A 19,410-nucleotide genomic window follows, 5' to 3' on the forward strand; every position below is an offset into this window, starting at 1 on the left:
ATGTAGTAACTACATTATTTTTTCACATGAAACCTTCATAAGAGTGTATATCAATCATACCTTAATAAAAAATTTCTAAAAATAAAAAAGGCCTTGTATCTGTCTTTTCAAAATATTCTTCCTAGCCTCATACTTCTCACCTGCTTTCAAAATTGCCAGATTGTCCTTCCCAATACAAAATAGCCCTCAGATGACATAAAAAGGACATTGATACAGGTGACCCTGCCCTAGCCCGCTCTTGGAGCTTTCTACTGAATGGGAGAGTCAACATGCGCAGGTAGAGGTGAACCATCTATCGACACTCCGAAGGATGAATCAGCCAAGATTTTGTGCTCTCTTGTCAGACTGCTCAATTTTTTCATGCCCCCGCTTTGTCCAACAGGCAGGAACTTTACTAATGTAAGTTAGTGTACATTCTCCACTTTCATACCCTAAGAGAGGGGTATTGTCTTAGGAATTCTTTCCACATACTCCTTTATCTGGCAATGGCTATACAGAAATGACTGAAGGTTTTGTCTCAGCATCAGTGTTTTCAGCAATTCAGTAATTTATTAGTTTTGGTTAATAATAACATATCCAGATTCATTAATTGTAACAAATATACTATATTCATAACAGATGAAGATGCTAATAATAGGGGAAATTGGATGTGGAGTGCCTGGGAACTCTGTACTATCTTTTGAAACTTTTCTGTAAATATACAACTATTTAAAAACAAAAGATTTATTAGAAAAAAAACACATCAGAATTGGCCAGTCTAACAAGACCCATCCTAGTTATCAAAGGAAGCACAATGGGCTTCCCCACCAATGGCTTAGCAGGAAGTGACACTACGGAGATTCCCCTCGATGGCTCTGACTTAGCTGCCCTTACACTTCCGAAGCGGTATTTTCCTGCAGTGTTTTGTTGCACTTCATCTCAAGACCCAGGAGGGCTGGCGAGCCACATCTCAGAGCAAGCATAGCTGACGGCTCAATAACCTTGGAATACCACCCGGATCAGGAGTCACGCCAACCAAAACGAATTATCATTTCATTAATGCCATTCAGGCAAAGCATGGTGATGAAAGGGTGCATGCAATCACACTCATGGGGGAGCTGGAGAGAAGTACTTTCTCATCTAGGATCTTATATTTTAAAATAACATCTAGTTTTCTAAATCCAGGGCATCTGATTTTGAAAATACACCAGTCCACACAGCTCGTGAATAAGAGTCCCCAGGCTCCAGGACCGCGACCACAGAAGCACCCTCCCGCCCTGTCACACAGCCACCCGGGCTTCCCTGGGGACTTGGTGTCTTTCCCTCCAGTCTCGCTGCTTTGGTCCCCTCTTTGTTACCCACACTCCTCCACGGCCCCACTCGGGGCCCAAGACTGCAGAGTCAGGATGGGCAGAAGGTGGACAGTGTGGGGAGGCGGATGTGAAGAAAAAGCTTCTTCCTCAACCTTACCCCACAACCGATGAGTCTGGATAAATGTGTACATCCATGCACAGCCACCACCCAGATCATGATACAGAACATTTCTATCACCCGCAAAACCTCCCTGTGAGAACACACCAGACTAATCTGTGGTGATAGAAATCAGACCAGTGGTTGCTTGGGGTGGAGAATAGCCAGGGGGGGTTAGCTGGAAAGGGGTACAAGGAAACTCTGGGAGTGATGGAAATAGTCTATGCCTTGATCTTGATGTATATGTTTGTCAAAACTGATTTCTACACATAAAATGGGTGCGTGCATCTTATTGTATTTAAGTTACATGTCAATCAAGTTGATTGAAAAAATTCCACTGATACTAGTTTTAAAGCCCTGGTTACTCCTCCAAACCCTAGTTATTCATCTTCCTTGAAGCCTTTTGAGCTCCTCTGTGCCCTAATGACCCCTTCCCCACCTGATTCACAGCCCTCAGAGTCCGTCCTGTTCACCTGGTAATTCATCAACTATTTCTGTATGAATTAGCACTATCACTATTTAATTTTTCATGGATTCATGAGTTGTCTCCCAGCTAGACTATAAGAGTCTTGGGGCTGGGAAATGGTTTAAATGATCAACATTCCCTCTAAAGCATGGGGCTGGCAAATGCCACACATCTACAGATTCCCACAGCCCACCTGATAGGTGCCGGGTGGACAGTGTTAGGACGGACTCGTGTGGCCAGAGCATAGCCACCAGAAGGTGCACACACATGGGAAACAGAGTGGTCCAGTGAGGGGCAAGGACATGTCATGGGTGGCAAGCATCCCACGGCCAGCACCCAGCACAGCTCTCACCTGTCCCTCCCCTCCTTCCCTGAAGAACTCCTGGGTGATGGCTAGCCTGCTTCAAGCTGTCATCTTGGGATCTACTGGCATTGTCACCTAAGAAATGCCCTTCATGACTCTTGTGTGGGTCCTTTAAGTCCCTGGTTTCTTTCCTTTTGGTAGAGCATGCCTGTCAGCCAACAGCCCTCTCTAAACAGAATATAACAATACATTGGATGTGGGGCTGAGGGTGCTCCAAACAGGGCCCCAGCAGCTTCAGAAAGCCCAGCTCAGCTCCTCCCCCCACAGCTGAGCCTCACACCAGGTTTTAGGGGCACCAGGACTTGCCAAACCATCCCCGACCTTGTGGCCTGGTTCATGTCCTGCTGACATTTCCATTCAACATTCATTCAGTGGCTCTTGAGTGCCTGCTATGACCCAGGTATGGTCTGGGCATTGGAGATAAAGTGGTGGACAAAATAAGCAAGGGAGTCTCTACTCTGACTGAAGGCATGATACTGCTGGGGCGGGCGGCAGGGAGACATGACCAAGACCATAGGCAAGTGAACAAATAAAAAACAGGATGATTTTATGTGGCCATGAGCGAGATGAAGAAAATCAAACAGAGAGCACTGGGACTGAGGTGGGTGATTCCTTGAGGTTGGGTGGCAAGGAGAGTCTCACTGAGGAAGTGACATCTGTGCGGGCAGCTGAAGGATAAGGAGCCATCCATGCAGAGATCTGGGGTGAGGGCATTCCAGGTGGAGGGAACAGCATATGCAAAGCCCTGGGGCAGGAGTAAACTCAATGGGTTTTGAAGGGCAGAAAGGAGCTTACTGTGGCTGGAGCACAGTAAGGAAGTGGAGAATAGTAGATCAGGTCATGGAAGCAGGTGGAGGTCAAGTGAGATAAGGCCTCATGTGTCATGAGAACAGTTATGGTATCATTCCAGCTGCTGTTGGAAGCCTTGGGGTAGTTTTAAGTCTAGTTTCCTGGTCCCTCATGGACCAACTCTGCATATATATTTTTCTTCTCAAGATCTATACTCCTGGCCAGGTACTCCAACAGTATTCCTGGCAAATAATATTTGCTGAAAAGTGTCCGTGAGGACATCTGTGTCCCTGGGTCCCACCCCCTACCTATGGGGGACACCTTTGCCTTGGACCCTCCCCCAGAACCTGAACCAAGACTTATGGCTGCCCCATGTTTTCTGCAGCTAGAGTAGACCCCGGCAGCATCTGTTCCTGCACTATTTTCCCCACCCTGCCCAATCCTGCTAGGTGGCTCCAGTACCAGGCCTCATTCCACCAAGCGACCCGTGTCTCAAACTGAAACAGCCCAAGAGGCCACAACAAAACCCAGTGGGGAAGGCAGTCCCTCCTCAGAGGCCTTCACCACCCGACTCACCTTCGCCCAGGGTCTGCTTGAGTAAGTCATGCTTGGCCTGCAGCTTAGTGATGAGGTTACTGCCGTTCACATATTCTTTAAATTTCTGTAAGACACAAGGCAAAGAGACATTACAGACTGCAGGGCCAAGTCACATCAGCTCTGCCTTTGGAACAGACCTCCAGGGTGGGGAGGTCAGGACCTGGACTGGGGAAAAGAGGGGCCTCTGCTCCTTTGCTCCTCCCCGTCAGACCCCCAGCTTTGCCCAGCACGGCTGTCCAGTCCCATGAGGGCTCTGGCACATTGCAAGTCAGTTTTGGGAACACAAAGCAGGCTCGGAGGAATGGGAGCAAAGGAAGGCACTCTTGTCAGGTGAGGGCTGCAGCAGCCCAGACAGAGGGCTTCCTTAGTCTTCAAAGCTCCGTGGTGGTTCTGGGACAAGGGCAATAAAAATGGGAACCATCCCAGGGGCGCGCAGCCAAGGCAGCAGCGCTCTATCCCATCTGTCACAGAGGAGCCTCGGAACCAGTCTTTCTTTCCTCTGGCCCCACACTGAGGGAGGACGGTATCTGCAGGCCCCTACAGACCTATTCGTGTTAAAATAATCCAAACTGCAATGGGGGGATGTGGCTTTCTTCTTTTTACAGATGACATGCATGAGGCTAGCACAGAGAAGTGCTTTGCCCAAGGTCCCTCGCAGCCTCCAGTCTTGGGGCCTCACCACGCACAGTATGCTCTGCAGCAATGCTGAGGGACGGGAGCACCCAGAAGAGAAACACATCCACCGGCCCCCGGATCCAGCCAGGTCTCAGTCATGGCTCTACATAGGTACCAGCTTGCCTAGGCCCTCCACCTGATGCCCACTTGCATCACCCAAACAGCCCGGAGCACCCTCTGTCGGGGTGCACCTTTGCTGGACCATGAGCCGCTGCGGAGGGGTCAACACCCAATTTGTTTCTGAACCTCCAGTGGCTTCAGCTGGGCCAGGGATATGGTCAGGGCTAAGAACTTTAGCTGAATCCCTCACCTTGTAGGGCTGACAATGCAGAGCGTGGAGACAGAAAATAAGCTAACAAAAAAAATAAGCAAAATACACAATTGGTCAGGAGGTGGGGAATGCTGTTGATGAAAACAAGGCAGGAATGAAGGGACAGGGAATCAGGGCAGACCTCACTGCAGCATGGATATGTGAGACAAGGCCTGAAGAAGGTCAGGAGAGGCCATGCATGTACATGCAGGAAGGAGTCTTCTAAGCAGAAGGAACGGCAATTGCAAACCCCGCAAAAAGAAGGCACAGGATGGGCGTGGTTGCCCCAAACCTGCCAGCTGGTTTCTCACAAAGAAATCCATTCTATCGTCCCAGCTAGAATGCTCAGAAAGGGATGCTGAGGAGCAGAACTATTGGCTGCAGAGGCTCAGCATGCCTCAGTACAACCTCTAAAGGAGCATCAGAACATCACCATCTTCCCACTGAAGACAGTTGCAGGGGAAAGGCCTAGGGGGTGGGGGCTGACCTGTGCACAGACACGATGGGGGTCACCTCACCCTGGCACTACCTTGATGAGTCTCTGGAATGGCTGGACCAGTGGGAGACTGGTATTCTCTCTCCTTCACCATAGTCCTTCTTAGCTACTAGGACCTTGTCCCTTGGTTATTAAGCACCACTCCCCATTGTATCCATGGGGCACTGACAGTTTTCAAACATGTACATTTGGTTCTCACCACAATCTTGGACAGCAAATTTGGGAAGCCCTGTATGTTACCCAGCTGTGACCATGCAGTGTGTGACCCTGGGCAGATTACTGAGTATTTCTGGGCCTCCATGCCTTCCTCAGGATAAAACAAGGGAAGACTCAGTGTTTCTCCTGTGGTGTTTGGACCAGCAGCCTCCTACCCAGTTAGGAGAAAGTCAAAATGCAGATTCCTGCTCTGAATTACTAAGTCTAACTCCTAATTTTATACCTGGGAAGGACACCACAGATGCCCAGCAAATTTCAAGGCCCACCTTGGGAAGGGTGGTAGTGTGGGAACCTACGTTTTCGAGAAGTTCCCCACTTGATTCAAATGCACACTTCAGTTTGATAACTGCTCACCTACAGGCTCTCTCTGGATGCTTCAAATAATAATACCTTCTGACTTTATCATGTGTTTAAGAATTCACCATAAAAGCAGAGCAGAGGCATAAGGGGGCATTTTCTCCATCATGCCTCACCGCCCTTGGTAGTTGAAGCTCTGTTCCCAAACATGTAACTCAGGCCTTGGTGGGTTAGTCACCAGTTACTGCAAGTTACACCATGGGGCTCTAGGCCTGTGGACTCTGCCCACTTCTTCCAAGCTTCACCCAGGCTTCACATGTGACCCATGGAGGCAAAGAATGCCATCGAATTATACTGGCGTTTGCATTAAAATGAGTATTATATCCTTAAAAATACCTAAAATAATATCACAACACCAAGCCATGAGGTGTACTAGCCAACCACATCGATAACTTGAATATTGAGATTAAAATATAATATCTGTGACTCCTAATCACGGACGTTGATGAATTCTGTCTTTTAATTTCATGCTGGCTGGACCCCCTTCTCTGCTTCTGCTGCCCAGATTCCTTTGCTTCTGCTGCCAACATAACTTAATATTCATTTGCACTCCTCACTTCACTCTGTATCCATGAATTCTCTCTGCAAACATCACAGGTCCCCACTGGAAGCAGCTGAAACCCCAGAAATCGGCATAGGCTGATTCACTAAGCCTAGCTTCGTTTTCTTTCTTGAAAACAACAAAGCCAAAGAGTGTTTTCAAGGCAATGCAGTACGTGTCAACTATTGGTTTTCAACAAGGGATCTGATGAAGCCTATCACAAGATGGAGTTAGATATTAGAATCGGGTGGGTTTGTGACTAGTTAAATGATCACCATCTACAAATGCTGATGAAGTGGATCAATATCAGCCTCGTGGCAGGTTTTGAACAACTCCGCCTTTGGCCTTGGCTCTGGCACACTCATTTGTCTTTTTAATTGACAAACTTTACAGCATGGAGGCCAGGCTCCCTGAATCTGCAGACACAGAAGGTCTGAAGAGACAGTATGTATGTTCAACAAATGATTCAGTATCTTGACAGTCTATAACTGTGAAGTGAATCCATCAAGAGGAAATCTAGTTAGTGATAGACATAAGACCTAACCTAGATATTACCTACCCATCCTTTAGGAGGAGGGTGGCCTGGTTTAACAGCAGCACACAGGGAATAAAAGTTTAACTGATATTAAAAAAAAAAAAAGAATAGCTTTTAAAAAAGAAACCTTTAAAAAAAATTATGATCTCAGGACATATGAAAAGGAGCATAGCAGCTGGTATGAAAGGAGGTGAAGGCTCTATTAGCTCTGCTCTGTGCTGTTCAGACCACTCCTGGGAGTCTCAATTTAGAAGAGGCATTGACAAAAGGAACATGTTCAGGGGAGAGTTACTAGGATCCTCAGGCTACTCAAAATGAAAGCCTATGAGGCACAATGGAAAGAATCAGGTATGTTTTGCCTAGAAAAATGAAAACCCAGCTCCCTGCAACCATGCCAAAGACTGTTGTGTAGAATCAGCCTCTCTCTGGGTTGCCCCAGAGAACAGAGTCAAGATCAATGGCCAGAAATCCTACTGAGGCAGATTTCTGAAGATAACAGATAAGGGAAAACATCATGTATCTACAGCCAACCACAAGCCAAACAAAAGGGCTGCTTGGGGAAAAGAGGGAGCTTTTATATCTGGGGTTGTTCAAGCAGAGTCTGGATGACTTTCTGGCATGGATACGGCTGAATGGGATCAAACATTCAGATGAAATAGAGAATTCTGGGCTCCCTTACTACTAAGCACAGGGTGCACCAGAGCCCCAGTGCCCCTTTAACCCTTGCTCTGCCCTGCCCCTGGCAGAGTGGAACCTAAGTAATCGAGGATTTTACAAGAAGGGCTGGCAACTCACCAGCAATTTCCATACCTCACCCAGGGCATTGTTTCCACAGCCCATGCACAAACTTAAAACAATTCAACATGCTCACCATACACTAACCTTGAGGGTTGTTACTTGGGGCTCGCACCTGCCTCTGTTAGCCATTTTCCTCACACCCTAGTGAATACAACTCCCTCTCTGGTTTCTTTCTAGAACAGGAAAGTTGCCATAACTGCCAATCGAAGATCAAGGCCAAGGCTACCCACTAGTAATTCACTTTCTGCACTTCACAAAGCTAAGCTAGGCAACTTCATTTGAGAAGCATATTGAAAGGGTTTTAGGTCTTAACTGACCCCCGTGGTTTTGCTGGCTCCCACCAGCTTTGGCTGCCCCGTGAGTCACAGCAAGCAAGTGGGTCAGCAGACGTGGGTTTTGGGTCTAGGACACCACTTACTGTAAAATAAAACATTTCTGTTTCCTGCTGGTTGGCTCTCCTTTTGGCAATGTTGACCTTGCTCATGTAGGTCTCAGAGGCAGCTGACTTTACAGACTCTGTAGATCGACTGTGTTGGAAAGCGTCAGACACGTCAAAGTCCTCCACGGTCAGCATGTCCTGCAAGGTCTGCATGGTGGCATCCAGGGTTTTCCTAACCTAGAGAAGCACAGCATGTTGGCGAAAATCCTTCAGCCTCAGAATGCCTTTGACACTTCAAAGTCCTTTTTCCAATCATTTCTTTATTTCTTCCATATAAAGCCTCTAGGAGGCAGGAGAACAAAGGTGATTATTCCCATTATACCCATGTGGAAAGTAAGGCCAATTAGTTGCCTGGGGTGGGAATCCAGGTTGCCCAATCTAAAGTCCTTTTATTGGATTCCTTCTGCCAGAAAAAACCTTGGAAAATGTTGTGACAAATAAGGAACTCGAGTTTCTCTAGGCTTGCTTCTTTTTACCTGGCTACAGAGCCCCCAAACTAGCTTCTCCAATGGAAGGCAGGTCCCTTGAGGAAAGATAACACTGGAATTACCCTTGGTTCTCTTCATCTAGAGAAGAGAGGGGACAGAGTCTGGATAAGGTGAGCGGTTGTTTTCAATAAACAGATTCTCTGGCTACCTGCTGCCCGACTCCTATTGAAAGCCTTTGTGAGGAAAAAGAACCTCAATGTGAGACATGCTGTCTAGTCAGTCCTCCCAGACTCCAGCTTCTGTCCTGGAATCGAATGGACCACTGGGAGGCTGCACATGCAGAGGACACAAACTCTGACCTCACAACATCCTTCTGTGGCCTTGTGCCTAAATGGCAGGCTCTCTATTTGATAGAGGGTCATCAAAAACGGGGGAGAAACGGCATTTATATTCATTGTAAAACTATGTTGCTCAACTCCTGCTCAGATCTTAACTTAAATGTCACCTCCTGGTGACATCAGATCCCCAGACTACCTACCATCTTAACTTAGTGCCTACCACTGTCTGATATTTTGTGTACTCATTCATTTATTGCTTTGCTTTAGTGTTCTAATCATCCTCCTGTTCTCACCAGGACAAAAACTCCATGAGAGGAGATACTATGTTGTCTTGTTCACTGAGTTTACTCTGCATCTAGCACAGTGTTTAGTCCACAGTATGTGCTTAATAAACACTTGACTAAATATTAGTTGAATAAATACCTCTTGAACAAATAAATGAATAAATCAGTTCTTTCTAAGATAGCCTGACAAAAGCTCAGGTTCAAAATTAAGCATTTCCATAGCCATGAACAGCCTGCACAGAGGAACGTGTGCTCTATTCTCCTTTCTGTGGCCCTGATTTCAATTTGAATTCCATTAGCACTACTATCCATATACTGTTCCATGTAAACAATTTAAAATGCTTTGGGGGAAGATGTAGGACATAAAGAAAATACTCTGTTCATCTCTTCTCTCCTCAGGTTTGAAAAACAAATATACAATGTGTCTCCACACAACCTCCCTCCAGAGACTGTTTTCATTCATTACCATCCTGAGTGATGGTGTCTGTCTCACATCCCTCCTAGCTCTGTCCTAGGCACAGCAAACCAGCCCTCCCTGCCCAGGACAGTCCTCTTGCGATGTGAAGACAGGGACCATGCCTCTCCAACTCCATCTGTGATTGCCCTTCTCAGTGATAAACCTGCCCAAGTCCTCCAGTGACACTCCCCGCATCCTGGTGTCCTTTCCCCAAGAGCCTCCAGTGGGTTGACATCCTCCCTGCATGGAGGCAGCCAGGCTGGAATAGGATGGTCCCCATCTGGCTTTAGCAGTCCACATCAGAATGGAACCACTGCAGCTCGGATTTGCATTTGTACACTCCCCGTGGTAATCCTGGGTCACCAGCTGCGTGGGAGGTGTGCTGGCCAAAGTAAGACAGAGTTCCCTGGAGCTCAGAATCCATGACACATTTAGTATGCCCCGGGTTGTTTATTTCATTGTGTAATTTAAAATGACTATGACTGTTTCTGATGATAATGACATAAACTCTTACAGAAAATGGAGGAAAGCACAAAGAAGAAAACAGGAATCACTTATAATCCTGCAACCCAGGTAAAACCACAATTAACATTTTAAAATACATCCACAGGCTTTCTCTAAGCACATGAATATGCAGATACATGTACACATATTCTAGTTTAGCCCAGTTAGGATAGTGAACATGGGAGTTCTACTCCCTCTGTTTTTCTTTAACATCTTACGAGCATTGCACTGTGCCATTAGAGATCCTGGTGTGCATGGTTTCAGTGGCTGAGTATTATTCTATCTCACAGATGAACCCCCATTTTCTTATGTGTTCCGTGGTGAGAGCCGGCTTCCAGGCCAAGGCAGGCCTTCCTAAGGAAATCCCTTACAGGCAGAGGGGCCCGCTCACCTCCTCATTCTCTATCTTCAGAGTGGCCAGTCTGGACTGCAGCTGGTGGTACCTCATGAGCAATTCTGTCTGGACAGGCTGCTGAGCGCTGACCTGGCACACCTGCGGAAAGGACGGACACCATCTGCAGTAGCCCCGCACTCTCAGGCAAGGGCTATCGTTAACATCCCTATCAACACCGGGGAAACAGACTTGGAATGACTAAGTGGCCTGTGTAACGTCATACATCTTGCAGAGGCAGATGGAAACCTGCCACCTGGAACTGTAAGGTGTGGCCTCTCAGTCCTGCTCCTCTGGTTCTGCTGCAGCACTTGAGGGTTTCCCGGAGCTTTAAGCTTTACCATAATCTCATTAAGTGAGACTAGTTAGTGAATTTCAAGGCAGGAAGTTGTCGTAAGAAAGCAATAGAAAAGAGAAGCCAATGAAAAGAACAATGAATGGGAAACGCTCATAGTGCTCCTATTCCCCAGCATAAAGGTGACTCAGAGGCAGCTGGGGGCAACAGCACTCTGGCTGCCCTTCTTTCCCAACCGTTGACTGGGTGAGGGGTAGAGGCGGGGAAGGGTGCAGAGAAATGCTGTTTGCCATACACCTATTCCACACAGGCCTCTGTTTCTACCTGTGAGCTGGGCTACTTGGTGTAACTAAGCTGAGATCAGTAGGGACAATAGGGCGCTGTTGTTTACCACGAATCAGGCAACCCAAGCTTGGCCTCACCAGTGGTAACCATGAGGACAGAATTTTCAGATCCAGGTGATGGGCCCAAAGCGCTGGACATAAGGGCAGAGGGACGGGGCAGGAGGTGTGGGGAAGACCCGCAGAGGAACCTCTTTTGCAAATGAGGAAAGTGGGCAGAGCCATCCAGAGGGCCCAGCAAATGCCATCTTCTCAGGTGGCTCTTGGTTCCTCCCTGCCAAGAAGGTACAGTGGATGGCCCAGCTGAGCTTCTACTGGACCCAGGAGCTGACAGGGCCCGGGACACTGTTGGTATGAGTCTCCCCCAACCCCGTTATGCTTGGATGGGGTGTGTCTAGGTGGAGGGAACGAGGCCACTAGGAGACAGTTCTGTGCACAAATCCCAGGGGTAGTGATGGCAGAGATGAGGAAGCCGACATGACATGGGGTGGCTCTCCCCCACTGGTTCCAGAGACAAGGGCCTGAGCCCTAGAGAGAGGGAGGAATTACACAGGAAAGCTCAAGTAGCTAGATGCACAAAGGGCTTTATAAAAATTGGGTAACTAGTGTGCTGATTTTGGAGCCAGGGATAAGTGTCTTCTCCCATTTATTTGTTTTTCTCTCCAGAACATAGGAGGATCCGAGCAGCGTAAGCACTGAAGGAAGCTCATGGGTCCTGGGGAGGACAGGCAGGGCCCTGGCGGGAGGGCTGAACAGAGCGGCTGTGGGGAGGCTCGGCCGCTCACGATCCCAGGGCATCCAGGAGAGAATGGGAGATGATTGTGTGTGGATGCGGGGGCTCCCCTGTGGTCTTCTAGACACAACTGGGAGGGGTTTTAAGGAGAGCTAAGGCTGTGCACTTTCACAGGAGGGAAACTTGAGCCAGTAAGACATAGGTCTTAGTGGTAAACTTCTTGGCTAGGGATGCCTCTGACCCAAGAACTTGACCCTGGGCCTCTGAGATAAAACTCTTATGTGTGGAATGTGGGGGCTGACATTCCCTTCCCACGGATGTTCTGGGAGCGCATAGGAGAACAGACAGAAGCAGACTTAAACATGTGCTTCTGGGAGACCTACCTCATCCCCCATGTGGGGCTGGAACTCAAATTTGAGGGGAGGACAGAAGACCTGGTTGCACATGTCCATGACTGTATGCTTGTCACTTCGGGAATCCAGGTTGTCTACCGCGTTTTCAATGACATCCAGCCCTTCGTGGCGAGAGGTCTCCAGGTTGTACTCGGCTGAGAGGTAGGTCCGGAAGGTGCGGGCCAGGCTGGCGTGGAAGCCCAAATCACAGCACTTGGAGAGGGGCACACAGAAAAGGGAGCAGGTCAGGGCTGACGTGAAGGGGCCACGAGCATTCCCTTTCCCGTCACACGACTTACGCCTACCTCCTCTTCCATGGCCAAATCTTTCATCCTGGAGGCCCTAGAGCACTCTGGAATCCTACTACCCAAATCATGCCAAAAACCCTCAGAGGGAGGGAATTGGAGGCTGCAATTTGGGCAAGAGCAAAGCATCTCTCAGCTCCCCAAATTCACCCTATTCTTTCTCCTCCCTAGGCCTTCACTCATGCACTCCCTCTGCCTGGCATTCTCTGCCTCTCTCCTCCTACCTAAATACTCTTCCTTCAGGTTTCAATTTAGAGGTCACTTCCTCCACGAAGTCTTCCTTGATGTTCTCCCCACTCGGTGTTTATATCAGGTATCCCTCTTCTAGGGGCCCACATCTCACTCCACCTGCCTCACTGTGACATCTGCCACTTGGCCTTGTAATTTGCCTATTAACGTGTCAGCAGTAGGCATGGTAAGCTCCATGAGGGCAGCCCCACTGGCTCCTCTTCACTGTGGCACCTCAAAACCTAGAGCTAGTAGGTGCTCAATAAGAATGTGGTAGTGAAAAAAGGAAAGGACTAGAAAGAGTGACAAAGAAACGTTGTAAGAACGAGTGTTCTGGCTTCAGGCACTGGACAGCACAGGCAGGGCTGCGCAGCTCCCTCTCCTGGGAATGGTGCCATGAGAGAAGTGGTGGCCCCCTGACCTCCTCATGGGACACACCAGGATCCATCCTTCAGTAGGGAAACTTTACTGAGCATCTTCTGGACCAGATCCCTGTTTGCATGGGACCAGGGAGATCTGAGAAGCAGTCCCAGCTCCAACACAGATGACACAGAAACTTAACCTGGTGATGCTGCTCACCATGTTCTTCCTCTAAGCCTAGCTGTCCCTCTAGCATGTCCTACACAGCTGGTCCTCAGGAGAGGGTGTTGCATTCTCCTTTTACTTAAACTGCCTGATTTCTCCCAAGATAACATCCCTAAGCAGAACTGATCTGTGTAATCTGTCTCCTACACATTTTTCTTTTGTGCGCATATGTGTCTCTGGCAGACTAGACCTGGGGGTTAAACATATAAACATCTGTACCACCCTGGGAAATCCCCCAGGGCATGAACTGTGGATGATCACCCCTATACCCCCAAACCCAGCAAAAGGCCTGGTGTAGAAGAGGATACTTGGGAAGTACATGATGAATACATGACTGCCTGACCCAACCATACAGGAGCTGGCAGAGGCCCCTCGCACCCATGGAAGTAGTGACCATGAAGTGATACTCATCTCCCAGGCCCCAAATGCTTACTGCCCTTCACCTCCAACAGAGCTCAAGGGACATGCCACCTTGGTATGTCTGCTGAGGACAAGAGCCAGCCCCTCCTTCAGCAGAGGACTGGTGCCAGCTCAGCAGTGGGGCCCTGTTTAGTCCCAGATGCCCCAGGTGCTCACATCAATTAAGTCGGAGACATCATGGATGTAGTATTTGCTTATAGCTGCATTGGTGGCTGCCAGGTTCAGCAAGTAGTCATTCCGGGCCTTGGTGCATTTCAGCTTGTTCTCAGAATACTTTGCCTGCCTCTGGAGGAAGAAAGGAGTAGAAATGAGAGCCAAGTCGCTGCCGGAAGGGATTGGGGGTTTTCCTACAGTGACTACCTATGAGTCAATCCCCACACACCTCTGGGATGCCTTACTCCATATGCTAGGTGAGTATGGTTTGGACCCAGTACAGAAAAAGCTCACCTTGCATTGCTCATGTGCAGCCAACAACGACACTATTCAACAAGCAGCAGCAGTTACTCCTCTCTACCAGGCAGGGTGTAAATAGGACCTTCTGAGGCCCCTACTCAACACCCCCCAGCGGCTTCCCAAGCTGTGATGACGGCCTGTGAAGTCCTCTGGGACCTGACCCCCGCCCGCCTCTCAAGCCCCTCTGCCTCCACACCTCCCTCACTGCCCAGCCTTTAAGAGGCCAAGTTCACTCCTGCTTCAAGGTCTTCAGATTTACTCCCTCTGCCTGTCAGGCCATCCTTCCCAGTCTCCACGCGGCCTGCTTCCTCGCGTCATTCAGTTCCTTGCTCAGGGTCACATGGTCAGCTCAGCCTCTGATGACAGCCTTGCCTAAAATACATCCTCTCCACTGACCCTCCCCCACTCTCTATCCCCCTGCCCTGGTCTATTTTTTTTTCCATTTATCTAATTGTTATTCAATTACTAGTGATTATTTTCATTCTTAAATTTTTTAAGACTTTTTTAGAGCAGGTTTAGGTTCATCACAAAATTAAAAGGAAGGTAGAGGGATTTCCTATAAACCCCCTACCCTCAAGCCCACACACAGTCTCCCCATTATCAACACCCACACCAGAATGATACATGAGTTACAACTGACCACCCTACACTGACACATCATTATTACCCAGAGTCCACAGTTTACATGAGGGCTCATCCTTGGTGTACATTCTGTGGGTTTGCACAAATGTATAATGATATGTATCCTTCTTTATAACATCAAAAAGAGTATTTTCCCTGCCTTGAAAATCTGTGTTCTATTTATTCATCCCTCCCTCCCTCCCAACCCCAGACCTTTCACTGTCTCTATAGTTCTGCCTTTTCTGGAATGTCATATAGCTGGAATTACACAGTTTGTACCCTTTTCAGACTGGCTTCTTTCATTTAGTCATATGTATTCAAGGTTCCTCCATGTCTTTTCATGGCTGATAGCTCCTTTCTTTTAGGTGTGGAATAACATTCCAAGATGTACCACAGTTATCCATTTACATACTGAAGGACATGAGCACTTTTCACAACCTGAAATTGTATATTTTTTATTTTACCTTGTTTACAAACTTGCTGATGTTTTGTGTCCCCCACTAGAAAGTAAGCTCTATGAAGTCAGGACATGATCTCCCTTATTCATCACTAAAACATTCCCTGAACACTCCCTGCACAAAGTAGGCATTAAATGCATCTCTCTGGCTGTCTGCATGTGAAGAGAGGAGGAGTGGGCAGCTAGAGGCGCTGGTCTCGGCTAGGAGCCAGACTGCCTCCCCAGGGAGCAGCCTGTTCTGGGCCAGCCTGGGCAGCAAGCTGTGATGAGCTAGTGGTTGGAGAGATGCCACCTTGCCCTTTTGAGACTGATGAATCCCACTGTGGTAGAAAGACACCTTACAGAAAGAGGTTTTCCTCCGTCATGTGGATGCTCTTAAGCATTCCTTATTCCAGATCAGGTTCTCCTGGCTGTGCAGTTGAGGAGATCCCATTAATTAAAGCAGGGAACCTTTTAATTCTCTTCAGAGATCTCTGACCTTTCTCCAGGGTCCACTTACTCTGGGCATTTCCAGAAACAGGCTCTTCTAGCAATTCTAAATACACAGTGATTCTAAGCTCTCCCATCTTTGGCTTGCACTGGCGTTTTGGACTGGGTTCCCAGCGCTGGTGGGTAGCCCAGTGCTATTCCATTTTGTCGGGTCACACCCAGCCCCAACCAGCTCCCAACCACCAAACCAGCCTCAGGAACCATCTCCCAACCCTACCAATGCCCAGTGATTCCACCCATCTGAGAAGGGCATGGGTCACAGCTCAGCTCTCTTGTCAGCTGAGCACCTTTCCCTGCCTGTTGCTCCCTGACTAGTGCTAGTGAGGCCTGGCCAGCCCTGCCTCCTGCATGACACAGGCCTCCAAGAGAACAGATGTGGGCAGCATTATTCTATCCCCACCCCCCGTCGGGTGCAGATGTGGAGGTCGAGGCTGTCAGCAGGGAGCATGCCCTGCCCCCCGCCTCCCCCAGGGCCCTCACTTGCCTTTTCCTTCATCTTCTCAATCTTCTTCACGGAGCTGCGGCGCTGGGGCCGGTCCTCGTGCCGGAGCAGGTTCATGCTGAGGTCTCCCGACTTGTTGAACTGCTTCTCCTCCTGCTTCTCAGCCTCCTTCAGCTTGCTTTCTGCACTGATGCTCTCTGCATGGTACATGTGGTATGTTTTCATGACCTGCGGACACATGAGTGCGGAAAAGCAGCAGTCCATATAGCCCAGCATTTTTTACCTTAGTGCTCCCAGCCCCCTTCCCAGTTCTGTGCCCCAGTCAGCTGCACCCTGCCCTCTTCCCATGATGCACTCTGGCTCCCTCAGTTGTTCACTTTTGCACAGAGTCTTGGAGGACTGGAAATGACGATAATTATCAATAGCAGCTCCATCATCATCGTCAGTGCCATCAACTGCATTACATCCTAAATGCCAGGGACGGACTAATAGAGAGGAAATTACAAAGGGCAAGCATAGCCGCCAAGCATTTGGGGGTCTCAGAGGTGACATGGCAAACTTGGCCCTTCCTCAGCTGCCCTCTCTCGCCCTGCCAGCCATGACTCTTGTGTCCCTCTCCGTCTACCCACAGTGTCACTGGGAAAGCCCATCCTCAGGTACTCATGGGACTTCCATGGGAACATCCTTCTTACTCACATACAAATAGTTTTCTCAGCTGTTTCCTTAGGTAACACTGGTCTGCAAATGGCCCTGTCCCCAAAAGGTATATTACTGGATAACCTAATTTGATATCCTATGAGCTCTGAAATAAACTCATCCTTGGCTATAAAACGAATTCCTCTAAAAGAAACTGCATTTTACTATTATACTTCCATAATAAAAGCTGGATATTGTTATAACAAGGGAATTTTGAAACAGAAGAAATCCTAGACATCAGCTAATCCAACCACCAAATTTTACAAATAGGGAAACTGAGGCCCAGAAGATCAAGTGGCTTATCCAAGGTCATACAGCATTATCAATTTAGTCTCCAGACTTTACATCCACGTGGCCAACACCACAATCAAGATACAGAATGCTTTCCTTATACCAGAAATGCCCTTCATGCCCCCCTGTGGTCTATCTTCACCCTCTACTCCAGCCTCGGGGAATCACTGATTTGCTGTCACTGTAGCTTGGTTTTATACGTTCTAGAACCACATGGTATAGATAGAACCACAGAGTATAAACTCTTTTGGGTCTGTCCTCTTTCACTCAGCAAAATTTTTTTGAGATTCTCTCATGTGTGACTTGTATCAGAAGTTCTTTATTGCTGAGTAGTTTTACATTGTGTGGCCATACCACTATTTGCTTATCGATTCATATATTGACAGTTATGTGGGTTGTTTACAGTTTGGGGCTATTATGAAGAAAGTTACTATGAATGTTCATGTGCAACTCCTTGTGTGAACATATGTCTTCATTTCTCTTAGGAAAGCACCTAGCAGTGAAATGGAGGGTTATATGGTAAGTGTGTATTTAACCATATTAGAAATTTGGCCTCTGACTTTTAATCTACCATTTTTCTACCATATCATACTGTTTCCTTAATTCATTACCATTTTCTCAGTAGATGTGAATACTCATGGCAGCCTTAGAGCAAGCTGGGCAGTTCCATACCAACAGTATCCAGTCCCCTGGTCCCCAACCAGGAGGATATTTTTCCTATGTAATATCAATTTTATGATCATCTTTCTAGGCTTAGAAACCCAGGACATTTCTGGAATCCATGGCTCCTGAGCCTTGTTTTTTCTCTTCTCCTATTGTTTCGATAATTATAGCAGCTAACAGAGCACAGCTTCTACCTGGGAATGGGATATGCCCCTGCCTAGCCAAGACCTTAAATCAGGAACAAGAAATGAATTACTGACCAACATTATAACCTTATTCCTTCTCATTTGAGGTCCTGTGAAGTGAGTTTATTAGAATGAGGAATTCTGTCATCTTACTGTGAATTCACAGCATTGATCTGTTGCTCACAAGTTCCCTTGGCCATAGGCCAGAAGACAGTGGTGGCAATATCTACTGCACAGCACGGTAGGTTAGACTATGCATTCTGGCCCGAATGTCTGGGCTGAATCATGATGTTGCCACTTAGCAGCTGTGTGGCCTTAGGCAAGTCATATAATCTCTCTGACCTCTGCTTCCTCATCTATAAAATGGGGTTAATAATGGCACCTACATCATAGATTTGCCATGAGGACTAAATGAGTTAATTTAGGTAAAATGCTGAGAACAATATTTGCCAAAGAGTAAGAGGCATGGAGTCATTAGCTGCTACCATTACCAACACCACCACCATCATCATCCCTGCTGTGGGCTCAGAGTTTGAGAACTTGACTTCAGGAAACTGCTCACCAACTTTAGAGAACATTAGCTATTGTGAAAAATTTATTCTATACCATATTTCTCCCTACTTCTTTCACCCTGAAAACATCCCAGAATTTCAAAGCAATCAACTTTTCATCATAGATCTTGGTAGAAAGACCTCATCTCTGCATTCCACCCATTTCTGCTCATCCACAGTTGTGCTAAAGCCTCTAGAGATGCCCTTCTTGCGGACTGCATCCACTTTTCATGCCACTAACCTTATTCCCTAACAACTCAAAGGACCAAGGAAGTGTGCCAGATCGATGCAGTCTCGACATCTAGTGGCCAAAGGGAGTGACTGCAGGTTTACACGTAACCAAGACAGTTGCATATTTTCAACCATCTGTATGTCATGGCTCCAAGACCATAATGAGGCTAAGATCTGGGAATGCCAGCTGAAGTCTGTCTGCAGGCTTCCCACCTTTCCCATTTTCAAAGCTTTTCTCTATTCCTCCACATTCACAGACACCACTGGTTTCTTTGCTTCTCCACTGTGCTGTTGGTAGTGCTCATTTCTGGATTCCACCCCTTTCTGGGTTCAGTGATTCCTGCTAAATCCATTTTTTCTATTTCAGCTGCTGAGGTCTGATTATCTCACCATTAATCTATCATCTACACTGGGTAGTTCAGAGGGAGAGAGAGCATTTTCATTTGCAACTAGATCTTCCTGTCCAATTATCCATGCATTCATCCATCTATTTGGTCAAGGTCAGCATCCCAGCCAGATGCTCTAGCCTCCCACATTTTCCTTTGCCTAGCTCTCTACTCTTCTTGAGCCACAGAATCCTCTTCCTACTGTCCAACAA

General features: G+C 47.7%; 1 protein-coding gene across 5 annotated transcripts in view; it reads right to left on the reverse strand.

Moving 5' to 3' along the window:
* Positions 1 to 19,410, reverse strand: part of SRGAP3 (SLIT-ROBO Rho GTPase activating protein 3) — a 256,455-nt gene that overhangs the window by 56,837 nt on the left and 180,208 nt on the right. For all 5 annotated transcript variants that reach the window (XR_012128993.1, XM_073230986.1, XM_073230985.1 and 2 more), the window contains exons 5-10: positions 16,238 to 16,423; positions 13,890 to 14,018; positions 12,187 to 12,408; positions 10,435 to 10,536; positions 8,012 to 8,209; positions 3,645 to 3,729 (exon numbers count right to left, since the gene is read on the reverse strand). Coding sequence is in view for 4 of the 5 variants with exons in the window: in XM_073230986.1 (XP_073087087.1) it covers positions 3,645 to 3,729; positions 8,012 to 8,209; positions 10,435 to 10,536; positions 12,187 to 12,408; positions 13,890 to 14,018; positions 16,238 to 16,423 (922 nt within the window). In the remaining variant the exon portion in view is untranslated. The remainder of the gene's footprint in view (positions 1 to 3,644; positions 3,730 to 8,011; positions 8,210 to 10,434; positions 10,537 to 12,186; positions 12,409 to 13,889; positions 14,019 to 16,237; positions 16,424 to 19,410) is intronic.

The sequence above is a fragment of the Manis javanica genome, chromosome 3 (assembly GCF_040802235.1).
Source record: "Manis javanica isolate MJ-LG chromosome 3, MJ_LKY, whole genome shotgun sequence".
NCBI classification, from domain to species: Eukaryota; Metazoa; Chordata; class Mammalia; order Pholidota; family Manidae; genus Manis; species Manis javanica.